Source organism: Tigriopus californicus, chromosome 2 (genome assembly GCF_007210705.1).
Source record: "Tigriopus californicus strain San Diego chromosome 2, Tcal_SD_v2.1, whole genome shotgun sequence".
Taxonomy (NCBI): domain Eukaryota; kingdom Metazoa; phylum Arthropoda; class Copepoda; order Harpacticoida; family Harpacticidae; genus Tigriopus; species Tigriopus californicus.
This window is the reverse complement of record NC_081441.1, coordinates 6,968,758-6,980,497: the sequence shown is the minus strand read 5'-3', so window position 1 is coordinate 6,980,497 and position 11,740 is coordinate 6,968,758. Positions and strand designations below refer to the sequence as shown.

General features: G+C 44.5%; 3 protein-coding genes across 4 annotated transcripts in view; 2 read left to right on the top strand and 1 right to left on the bottom strand.

Moving 5' to 3' along the window:
• LOC131892928 (complexin-like) overlaps nucleotides 1-3,372 on the top strand; it is a 4,323-nt gene extending 951 nt beyond the window's left edge. The window contains exons 3-5 of the mRNA XM_059242797.1: nucleotides 1,250-1,431; nucleotides 2,303-2,414; nucleotides 2,495-3,372. Of these exons, the coding sequence (XP_059098780.1) occupies nucleotides 1,250-1,431; nucleotides 2,303-2,414; nucleotides 2,495-2,568 (368 nt within the window). The 3' untranslated portion in view covers nucleotides 2,569-3,372. The remainder of the gene's footprint in view (nucleotides 1-1,249; nucleotides 1,432-2,302; nucleotides 2,415-2,494) is intronic.
• Nucleotides 3,373-3,598: 226 nt separating this feature from the next.
• Nucleotides 3,599-5,952, top strand: LOC131892927 (MAGUK p55 subfamily member 2-like). 2 transcript variants are annotated; one of them, XM_059242796.1, is made up of 2 exons: nucleotides 3,599-3,900; nucleotides 4,379-5,952. In XM_059242796.1, the coding sequence occupies exon 2, from the start codon at nucleotides 4,397-4,399 to the stop codon at nucleotides 5,849-5,851; it is 1,455 nt and encodes a 484-aa protein (XP_059098779.1). In that variant the 5' UTR covers nucleotides 3,599-3,900; nucleotides 4,379-4,396; the 3' UTR covers nucleotides 5,852-5,952. The 2 variants fall into 2 exon arrangements, with proteins under 2 accessions (XP_059098779.1, XP_059098778.1); XM_059242795.1 differs by having other exon boundaries at nucleotides 3,600-4,187.
• A 59-nt stretch (nucleotides 5,953-6,011) lies between these two features.
• LOC131892926 (chitin deacetylase 1-like) lies at nucleotides 6,012-8,447 on the bottom strand. Its single transcript, XM_059242794.1, has 2 exons — nucleotides 7,328-8,447; nucleotides 6,012-7,241 (listed from the first exon to the last, which is right to left on the bottom strand). Exons 1-2 carry the CDS (start codon nucleotides 7,805-7,807, stop codon nucleotides 6,159-6,161), a joined length of 1,563 nt encoding a protein of 520 aa, XP_059098777.1. The 5' UTR covers nucleotides 7,808-8,447; the 3' UTR covers nucleotides 6,012-6,158.
• Between the last annotated feature and the right edge of the window lie 3,293 nt (nucleotides 8,448-11,740).

Below are 11,740 nucleotides of genomic sequence, written 5' to 3'. Positions count from 1 at the left end.
GGGGGGGGAGAGAGGAAAGAAGGAATGAGACGAGTGGAAAGAAAGAATGAAAGAAGAAGGAAAAAAGTGGAACGAAGGTCACGAGGCGTTAGACGGCGACCAAGACAGACTTCGATTGGCATATACTTGTACACAATGGTGCCACATAGCACCCTACTAGGTGTTCTAGTAATAAGAAAGAAAAACCGAAAGCCTTGTAGTAGAATGTTGCTAAGCTAGCTATATGTTATCTCCAAGCCATGAGGTAGACAAACCCGTATATCAAGGTTTTCTACAAGGGCTCTTCCAAAGAAATAATCGAATCGTCCGTTCTGTCCTTCGAGCAGCCTTTCTATCTGTGCGTACGAGATACCATTTCGTCTTTGGTACAGCTTGGCTGCCAATTTGTGATGTTTTCCCACGCACAAAAAAGTCGTGATTGCGTTCCAAGCCTTCGTCCAACAGAGAGGCCGCCGAGAAAGCCATTCTACGTAAACATTTCAAGATTCAAGCTAGGCTTCCCTGGATCTAAATTTTCAGTTGAGAAACTCCTCATCTGGAGCAAGCAATAATGTAATGGATCTAATTTGCCGGAAGGCTCTTGCGGTGAACATATTGTGTATGTACTGTTCCAAGTATTACAATGACGACTGATGAGCTTCTCCAAGAATAATTAGGTTTCTTGAGACGGAAATGAAATGATATCTGCTGGTTTGATCTCTGACAATTCCAAAGTTTTCCTTTTGGAGCTCTTCGTTTTGGAACACTTTAACGCGTAAGATCTGATATTGCTATCAACGTGTTCAATCTCATCCAACACAAATCTTAACGTTGGAACGAGTAATCCACAAGAGCCCTGCTGACTCACTAAGCTGTGGATTTCCTCGTGTCATTCCACGTTTGCTTGCTTACTCTCGGTGGTGTGGCGGCCAATTTCCATATTGTTTGTTCTCCATGTTCTTTTGGAACACCGATCAATACACACTGGAAGAAAGACACTCGTATTAAAGACTATTCAAACACAAGAAGATCACGGTCTATTTGCGTTGGGCGAGTAGAATGGTTTGATCATATTGATAGAAGAGAAAAGGAAAAGATTCAAGCTCGTGCCCAAGTTCACTTCTTGTAATTGGTACTGTTCCACAAGTGGGCACATTTCAAAGGCTCTTGTCGAATTTGAAGCTCAGTGGTGCCTACATAAATGAGGCTCAATGCGGAATGATGAGTGGGCAGTGGTCTGAATGTTGTTTTCCTTTGTGCCCTGTTTCAGATAGCATTCCCGGAGTGGGCGGTGGCGGTGGTGACGACGATGAGGGAGAGAGCAAAGAGGAACAAATGGAACAGGAGCGACTTCGCCAAGAGGCCATCAAACAGGCCGAACGGGAGAGGAGAGATAAATACAAAAAGCAAGAGGACGAGAGAGAGGTCATGAGACAATCCATCAGGGACAAGGTACGTACGTGTACCACTACTATGTACGTCTACTTGGTCCACCACTCCTGATGGAGAGAGACAGCATACCCATGCCCAGACAGAACGAGAAAGGTAGAAAATGAGATTCCCCTCTATCAACAACATGCGCAAGCGCCCCATCCTTTTACCTTGGTGCAAGCTCTACGTACACTATGTATATCCTAAGGCATCCCCATAGTTCCCCTACCAACCTACTAACCTACCTCCGACCTCTCTTCTTCGCTCCCCTCTGTCACACGAGCATTTGCCCACACAGCGACACCTCATATACTCTGATTAAGCTTAACTATGGGAGTATGAGCTCTTCATGCACTGCCTCTAAGGCCTTTCATTGATTGAGCGAAAGAAACCAACAGAGGGAGCGAGACACACCCACATGCACACATACCGTTACAGTAGGAAGACTGAGTGGAAGTTGAACCACGTCAAATGTTGGGTGGAAAACGAGCAGGCCTAGGCTGAGTGAGATCTAAGAGGTTGTCTTCTAAGATTGAGAGAGCCACTTTGGCCATGCCAACATGGCCAACAGCCTTACGTTTTTAGTATGCATCAACGGAGGGAGTGGGAAAAGAAGCCCCACATACAACCATACAACTACGTATGTATGATGTATACCATGGGGATCACATAAATATGGATGATCTACCTACTTAGTGAAACTCCAGAATGCTAAAATACTTTCAGCTTAGCTCGAGTCGGGGAAAAGTTTTGATTATCTTTCAGAGTTTTATTCCGAACTTTGGAAGATGGAAAGAAACTTGAACTCAGAGGCTCTAGAATTTGCTCCTCTATCATCGTCGTCATTACCATTGTTACTAGCATCATTTATCACACTGTTATTGTTTTATAGTATGGCATCGAAAAGCGGGAAGACGAGGATGACGAAGACGATGATGACGACGATGACGACGACTTCGGGTCCAGTTCCAAGAAGAATGAGGAACCCGATGACCCTGTTCTTCGTAAGTGGGCCGTTTATCGTTATCACTCACGATCGACATCTGCAGATTTTCAAATGGGTATTTTTGGTCACTATTTTCAGAGGCCAAAGCCATGGCAGAGCAACAATTGAACAATATCAAGGGCCAAGTGGGCGAGAAGTGTTCGATCCAATGAATCTTCAATTCAAGCAAGTCAAGGGCATGGCCATAATATGATCCAGTTACTAGCCCTCATCATGAACCTCCTCATGGGTTGAGAATTGATCGTCCTCGCTTTGTGTCATTTGATCAAACAAGCCCGTCGTCAAACCACCATCGGCACTCAATTGAATTTGACCACTACTACAACTACTACTACTAACGTTCATATTATCATTTCTATTATCGTCTTCATTTCGTCGATTAGGTTCCTTTTTTTTTTTACCAGAATGTACTCCCAATCCCAACATTTTCTCCTTCGACCATCAACAATGCATCATATGATGCTCATCCAAATTTGCCTAGTATCAACTGCTATCTATCTTCCTTGATAATTCGAAGACCTCTGCTCATCATAACATCAATACAATACCAAGAAACAAGACCTGATGGTGGTCAAGTAGATCGAATAAAGTGATAGCCACGCGCTGAGAAGAAGGCATAATAGAGAACAAGCGTTACTGATTCGAGCTCCTTCACCAAGTAACAAAACAAGGGGAACACATGTCACATGTCAAGCAGAAACAGCTAATCTGGATCGCCGTTCGAATTGTTGAGTTTATTGCTATCTGTTTCGATTACGATTATCACTATTATAGTTATCACCCTGAACAGAGTGGCCCAAATGGTTTATTATTATTTACACTCGTGTGGCATGTCAGTAGATTTGATGCCAAATTGTGTGTAAACGCATAGCTTTATGGTTCTTATATGATATCTAATATATGATTGTAAGGAGTTCATCAATAAATTACTTGCAGTTGGTTTGTTAAGTACTCAACCCCGAGCCTTTCTTTTGCTTCATAGTGCACTCCCATGGGCGTTTTTTTTTGTTTTTGTTCCCGAGCTCGTATCACGACTCTTGGGTTCACCTGTTCCCATTTCCCACTTTCAGCCTAATTTCCGTCCTTTCCTTGTTCCCCTTCCATGTTTCCACCAGTCTCCTCTCTTCCAGGAATTGTCTCTGTATGTGAATGGGATCCTATCCATGGCAAACATAACGGAGCAATTGTTCCCCTCTCTCCAAAGAGATCCGAATTGTGGAAAGAGGGATGGATGGATGAAAGGAAGGGAGGGAGGGAGGAACGCCGAGGGCTTGTTCAAATGTTCATACCTGCCTTCTTTCCTCCCTCCTCCCTCTTAGTTCGATCTGGCAGGAGCACGTAGCGTCTGGGCGTTCAGTCCATCTGAATTGCATTTGTTACCTGTTGTGAGCATGGTAGATAATAGTAACACATCGGGCCAAAGGACCTCCCTTGTCAAGTCAGTCCGTAAGGGAGTGCTTGAGTGAGGAAGAAGCGGCGAGAAGGTAAACCCTTGCTGTACCCTACATCGCTTAGGTACCTTGTCAGTTTGGGATAGTGGCCTGGGTCGTTGATGGGCTCCGTTGTCGTTGGTCGACGAAGTCTTTGCGAACGAGCGGAGGAAACGTAGGTTGTTCTGCGCTTGAGTACGGACCATGCACCTCGGTCATCACAGTAGGACCGATCCTGCGACTAGCTGCCCAAATATCATCAAGCCAACAATGAAAGAGGCGTTGGTTGGGCTCTAAAAACCATCTCATCTTTTTCTCAAACACAGCTATAGCAGTTTTAGGTGAGTTTCTCATTTCTGTTTGCCTCCCAAAGGACAGGAAAAAGCACGTCTTGGTCCAGTTTGAAAATATGAATAATGTCGTGTACCTGACCCCGGTTGGCGCCCTTTCCATGGAATCGTCATGAATCACGTCAGCTTGTGTAGATACCCGCCAGGAAAACAATATCGTTAGCAATTCAGTCCAATTTCAGACGCCTGCCGCCTTCACCATGGACAATGGTGTGATGGAGGAAAGGGAATACTTTGATGAAGTGCATCGCATCTCCGTGCCCAAGCCCCTGGAGGGCGAGAAACTTGGACTGACTGTGCAACAACGGGATGGGTGTGTCGTGGTCACGCGGATCTTGTCCGGCGGGCTCTTGGATTCGGTGGGACACGTTCAACTCGGCGACATCATATTGGAAGTGAACAACATCCCCATTAATTCACCCGAAGACCTGATGGCTTTAGTGTCGATTTCGGACAAATCCATCCACTTTCTCGTGAAAAAGACACCGGAGCACGAGTTGAAAAAGTACGGCATCCCCAACACACCCAAGTTAAGAAAGCAAGTACAAAGTAAGGCTTCTCTCGAACAAAAAGTGATCATGCACGTGAGAGCCCTTTTTGACTACGACCCTTATCAAGACAATCTCATTCCGTGTCCGGAAGCTGGACTGGAGTTCAAATTCGGCGACATCCTCGGGATTTTGAATCAAGATGATCCCAATTGGTGGCAAGCCATCTATGCGGATTATCCGAATGAGGCTGCCAAATTGATCCCTTCTCAGGAACTGGAGGAGAGGCGCAAAGCTTACGTGGCCCCTGAGGCCGATTACACGACCAAAATTGGCCTCTGCGGCTCACTCGTCTCGCGGAAGAAAAAGAAGATACTCTTTAAATCAAAACAAAACTCGGACTACGACAAAGCGGAACTCCTCTTGTACGAAGAGATGACCTTGCTCCAAAGGCCGTTCCGAAGGAAGACGTTGGTTCTCATTGGCGGGAATGGTGTGGGACGACGCACCCTCAAGAACCGCATCGTCAACAGTGACCTCGACCAATTTGCTTCGCCTCTGCCGCACACATCCCGACCCAAACGCGAGGAGGAAGAAAATGGAGGCCGGTACTGGTTTGTGGACCGAGAAGACATGGAATATGGCATCAAGAACCACGAGTATCTCGAATACGGAGAGCTCAATGGTCATTTGTACGGCACGCGTTTCGACTCGATCCAAGCCATCATGGATCAAGGAAAGACCTGCGTTTTCGACCCCAGTCCCCAGTCTCTGAAACTGCTTCGAACATCCTCGGAATTCATGCCGTTCGTCGTGTTCTTGGCCGCTCCAGGTTACGAGGAAATGAAGCATACCATCGACAGCAAAAAAGTGACCCACTCCCTGATCTCAGCTAGCAATACCTTGGCCAACTTCGAGCGCAATTCTTCCATTCGCAACAGCTCCAGACGTGCTCGGACTTTGGATTCGATCTCGTCGCTCTATGTGGAAGAGGACGTCATGAAGAACCTGGAGGAGAGCTCACGCTTGGAGAGGGCCTACAAGGCCTACTTTGATATGATCGTGGTGAACGAGAGCCACGATGAGACCTATCGCATGGTCATGGAGGGTCTGCACTCTGTGAGCATGGGCGAACAATGGGTTCCATCCACTTGGATCTATGCCTAAGAGGGAATCTTTTTCTTTCTGGTCTGGACATCTATCTCACTGCCTCATTTATCATTGCCTGAACACCAATTTAGACAAATAAATGCAAAATATCTTACTTATCCTCGGGCGGATAAAAACATCCATCTTCTGATTTTCACCCGCGTAAATAAAGGAAGAGTCAGATTTGAATTTTATATTTTCTTAAAATGAAGTTACAATATACGTATTCATCAAAATAAAAACAATTGATGTGCTTGCTATCGCAAGGATTGATATCCTTCCTAGTTGACGTCGTAGAGCTTGACACCAAACAGATGAGTATTCTCTACTTAAATTCCATTCCAAATTCGTTTTTGATCCATGGATAGGTATCTGGACAATCCTTGCAAGTGTACAAATATCTTTGCTTCCGGAGCTCCCGGGAGAACAACTTGCAAACGTTTGGAATGTTACAGGCCTGTTCTTCGATGGGAATGGGTTGATCACACGACTTCCAGGCCTGAAAGTCGTTCATTTGGGCCTGCGGGGTGGGGGATTGCATCCATTGGATGGCCTCGTAGTTGTTTACGACCCAAACGTCATTGCGAGACACCATTTGATCGAGAAACTTTCGGAACGCCCGTCGGTTCTTCTTGTCTTTGAACCACGTGGTGTGAAAGTAGAGGCCCAATGGAGCGCGGTTGGAATTGTAATGACGATTGAAGTTGGTCATAAGTATCTCGTAGATCTCGTCTTGGTCAAAGTACGGGGGGCAACTGTCCACCATGGCACAGCTGTATTCCTCGAAAACCAATTGGTTCAACGGCATCTCCCAAATGCCCGGGAACGAACGGGAGGGACACATGCGATTGCTGATACATTTGTGAGGAATCTTAAAGTCCAACGTGTAGGGCCAAATGGGCGGATCACTGAGTGGGGCCGGAATGGACGCGTCGTAAACGAAACCAAATTCCTTCATCATGAGAAACTGCTTGTTCCATCCCGGTCTCAGGAATGGCACGCGAACCCCTCGAATGTCTTCCATTCGGACGCCTCCGAAGCGATTAATGATGTTAGCTTGGCCTACCATTTCATCGAACCAATCCTCAATGGTGGCGTTCTTATCCCACCAATTCTCAGGACTGCGATGCGTGATCGAATGGACGGCAATCTCATGACCCTGGTTCCACAACTTGTTCACCATGGCGTAATTCGAGTACTCGTGCGAAATGAAGAAGGTCCCATGAATGGGACATCCATTCGGGTTCTTCTTGCCGGGAGGAAAGAGCTTCTCTTGGTAGAGGTCCCAATTCTCGTCATTGACCGCGTCGTCGAAGGTGATGATCACCATCTGGGGCACATCTGATGGATCCATACCACCTGGGACCAAGGTCCCATCCACCGAACAGAAGCAGTGGGGCAAGGTACACTGACAAAGGAAAAGCAAAATGTGAGCATGCCAGAGGGAACATTCCAAATACCAACCAGCCAACAACCAGCCAACACTTTTCTTACATTTGAATAATCACACGAGGGGGCGGCATTTGGATCATGCTCGGCATCGCACCATCCTTCGTCACTCCCATCGTAGCAATCGGCGTGGCCATCGCAAAAGAGGGGCGTGGGCAAACACGTCCCATCGGCGCAAGCGTGTTCCCCGGTGGGACAAATGGGCTCTTCAGTGTTGAAGAGCGGCTTGGGCGTGGTGACTTCCGACGTGATGTCGCAATTGTCAACTTTGTCTTTAAAGTCACAAATCTGCCTGTTAATGTCAAAGCTCAATCCCGTGGAACATTTGAAGTCGTACACCTCGCCCTCGATGCATAAAAAATATTTACTGCAATGCTTATCGGACCAGACCTCGTTGGGATCCCGATTGGGATTCCGATAAAATTTCCCATTTTCGATGCAAGATATTTTTTCCCTCAAGGCGTGGGCAGGTGATCCGAACAAGATCACACCCAAGATTGCCACTTGTAGCAGTTGGCCGCTCATAGTGTTGGAGGAAAGTAAGATCTTCAATGTGAATCACATTGAACGATCGATCGATCGGATGTGTCTCAAACTTTCGAGAGTTCACTGGAGGCGCGAGAGGAACCGACCGGATCACGCTTGCTTGGAAACTGAAAGGTCGACATCGAAGTGTGTGCTTTTTACCCCCATAACTAACCCAACGTACTTCTTTCATGGGGGCAATCTCCCGTAAAACCTGCCGACCTAAAGAAAGTGTTCGTGGGGAAAATGAAAAATCATGCTTCTCGATCTTAACGGTCCTTGGCAGCGCGATTAAGGGGGACTTGAGGAGACCGGGCGAGTTGGAGCACCACTACAGTATATAGGTGAACCATCGACGGAATTAATAGTCTTCACCACTGTATTAGGAGAGGGAGAGGGCTGGATGGTGGGTTGGATGGATGAATGGATGGATGGATGGAAGATTGGTTGGTTGGTTGGTTGGTTGGTTGGTTGGTTGGTAAGGTCGGTGGTTGGCGGGAGTCGAGAAGGCATAGCTTTTCCACTTCAAGGAAATGAGCATGTCAAGGGTCACCATAGTTCACCAACCTCATGACTTCCATCATCACTCTTGGCGACTGGCAACCAGCCAACCAACCAGCCAGCCAGGCAGCAAACATCAATGATTGCTGAAAAAAAAACCATCATCACGTTCGCCGGCTAAAATCCAATTCTCTCTTTTCATCCTCTCCTTCCGCCGTTGGTAACTTCTTTCCTTCTCTTTCTTCCACAATTAGAAATTCTAGGCCACAGATTCTCTCTCCCGAGGTGAATTGAGTCATTTCAAATGTTTATTGGGGTTAACCAAAATAAAGTCGAGAGTCAAGGTTTGCCTGGATAGAGATACATACGTACTACAGTAGGTAAACAAGTCAAACGTCGCATGTCAAGACCTGATGACCTTAGAGCCGAATACGTTCCGTTAGAAATGTACCTGCTGTACTGAGAAAACAAGCCCAAAAGAACCACAGACCTTCAATATAACTTTTGTACCATTTCATACACTGTGATTGTCAAGTCCTCGCCTCCTCCGGGAGGCCGCCATTTTGTCTGTCAGATGCTAAAATCTTGCCATCCAATGGAAAGTTAGGATTGGCATCTCCAAAGATGGGAGTGGGTCTCGGCAACAACCACACGTGGATTTCGGGCGGTCATGCAACATGTTGATGTTGTTCTGCCCATTTCTAGTTGACACGGAAATGAAGGATTGATTCATCTTAATCAACGGGAAATACTCTTCTTTTAGAACTACGCTACATGACACCGCCAAATGCAACGAGTGATGGGGGAAAGCCAAATTTCAACGATATCAGGAGAAACAAAACAGACTGACCTGGCAATCCTTTGGTCTTAGATTCAACGATGCTTTTAGACAATTTTAAGAATCAAAACCAGTCCAATAGATCAGGGGGGCGTGTTTCAAACTGTGTAATAAAATCAGGAATAAAAATCACGTTGTCAAGCACGTTGTACACTTTGATTTCTCTTTATATTTTTATCAATTGTGGAACACAAGGACGATTAAATATCTAATCAACATTGATAAATCGGTTAAGGGGTTCAGTAGCAATCATTATTCTATCAAGGGGCAGGAGCTTTGCGGTCATACTGTAAAGCTCAACAACATGAAAATGATTAAAATATCCTACACTGATTGTTCATTACTAGCTCCGATTTACTGCGTTCCTCTTTTTTCTAAGTTTTAGTTCCAAGTCTTTTACAGAGTCAAGCTCCCAATTAGTTGAACTTATTCTTATTTCCACACATTTCCTTGCAAAATTTGTTAAGCATTCGTGGAGAAAAACTTGGTCAGTTGTTAAAGTGGCCCGCATAGATTTAGCAGTTGCCAAAAGATAATGCTCCTCAAATGAGGGTTTAGAGTAAGCTTAATCCAAAAAAAAAACCCGTTGCTTAAGTACTATATTGTGTTTTTAGAATCTTTATTCAGATCAGGCTCGAATGATTTAGGTTAATTCGGTAAAATGTGACTTAAATAAAGGGAAAATTCTGGCACGGAAAATATAGATCATGAAATATCCACCAAAATAGAGAACATTTTAGTGACTGTCCCTGTACTGGAACACATTACTTTCTCGCTACAGAAAACCTTTTATGCAACGTTAAGTTTGGCCTTGAAGATGTTGACATTGGCCTTCCTGTCTTGAGGGACTAAACAACGAATTGGTTGTGATTGCAATCGAAAGAGGAAGACGACCATTGCTCAAGGACTGAATCCTGAAAACTTGTGGGTTTGTTTTTTCAACCTTTGGACCACCAAGTTGTAGAGACCGTGTCATCATTTAGTGTCTGAAGTAATATGAGAAGCTTTCCCGAGATATTGTGGTTCTCTTTAAAGTTCTTAGCCGCATCAGAAGAATGTGTCACGAGACACAGCGCCTGACAAGTTGTTGACGAAAAGGGTGGGCCTTTTTCAGTCAAATCCTGCCTGACAATGGCATTGTGTTCTTCTTGGTCGGGGGCCAAAATCGAGCCTGGAACGAGGTTGAAACTCTGGAAGAATGCCGATGGGTTTTATAAATTGTTGAAACGGTGCCTGAAGGCGATCAAGTGATAACGTGCAGTAGTTAATCAGGTTATCTAATGCGAAAAACGTATCAGAGATTTTGTTATCTTCAAGATTATTTCTTTAAATATCAAAGCCCCGATGATTTTGCACCTAAATATTATTCAATAAGTCATTTTGTGGGCAAATTTTGCGAATCAATCACGTTTCGAAATCTATTCGAAATCAGAGAAGATACGAAAGATATCTGATATTGTACGTTTTCAAAAGCATTCATGAGCTTTGTCCCAACCCAGGATTTAGGGTCAATTGTAGTGACCGTAGAGGCTTAATGTGCGTTTTGGGAGCACCTTCAAGCCCTCGAGAATCCAGGCTTGTTAAAACAATGAAGTCCAACTCTCTTCTTTCTCGGGCTCCTTTATTGTTCAATTTGCTGCCCTAAATATTCGTAGGTTTATATGTAGGGGTTGATCCAGTAGCAAGATTTAAGTCAGACTTGGACAAGTTTTTGACTAAAATTCCGGATCAACCTTATATTCAAGGGTTAGCCAGATCAGCCAACTCCAATTCGTTGGTCGATCAAATAATATATATAAATAAAAATCAAATAAAATGAATAATCTTCTCGTCTTGAACTGCTGGGATTTCAATCCCGGTAGCGGTAAGGAAGGTAAAGAAGTCCGCAATAAAAAAAATAATAATATTACTATCATACTCTCGGCCAGACGAAAAGATACTTCAGGCTAGAACAATGTCCGAGAATTTGGCCTTGTACGGATTGCATGCCAAACCCTGTACTGTGCTTGTCAACTATTGTACTATTTACTGTTAAAATCCAAATTGCCCTCATGATTGGTCTCATGGTGTTTCTTGAACTTCGCATTTCATATTATCCAAAACATTGCCGACCACCACGAGAATTTCATGTTTAGCAAATCACAAATATAAAGTTCAGGTTAATTTGAGATGAAAAAGGCGTGCTAATACATTTCCAGAGGTGGAAGGAACAAGTAATGGAGACACTCTAATATGTAATCGCAGATTTCAAAGATATCTTTAAAAAATTAAAACTATTCCTCATAGTGCAATGATTTCGATTTGAGCGTCTTGCAGTTGTCATCAATCAACTAAACGAAACGATGCTAATTCCAAATAAGTTCCTGAATTGTTGCGTCAAAGTCCTCATCCCAGAACGTTACGGTGAACGCACGATGTATTTTGGAATCCACCATTGCCTTGCTTACAACGAGACGGTCAACAAAAAATTGTCTTTTTGCAAAGACTACAGCATTTAATGAAATTTTCCCAATCAGAATGAATGCCAAGCAAAACTACACTTTGTCCTTGCGAAATAAATTACTTACTTACTTTCACAATTGTTATCAATGAAA

Bases quoted from the DNA above. Each gene is read 5' to 3' on its own strand.
- LOC131892927 (XM_059242796.1), top strand. From the start codon at position 4,397: ATGGACAATGGTGTGATGGAGGAAAGGGAATACTTTGATGAAGTGCAT.
- LOC131892926 (XM_059242794.1), bottom strand. From the start codon at position 7,807: ATGAGCGGCCAACTGCTACAAGTGGCAATCTTGGGTGTGATCTTGTTC. The intron at 7,242-7,327 runs GTAAGAAAAGTG...TTCCTTTGTCAG, and splicing joins CCTCGTGTGATTATTCAAAT to TGTACCTTGCCCCACTGCTT.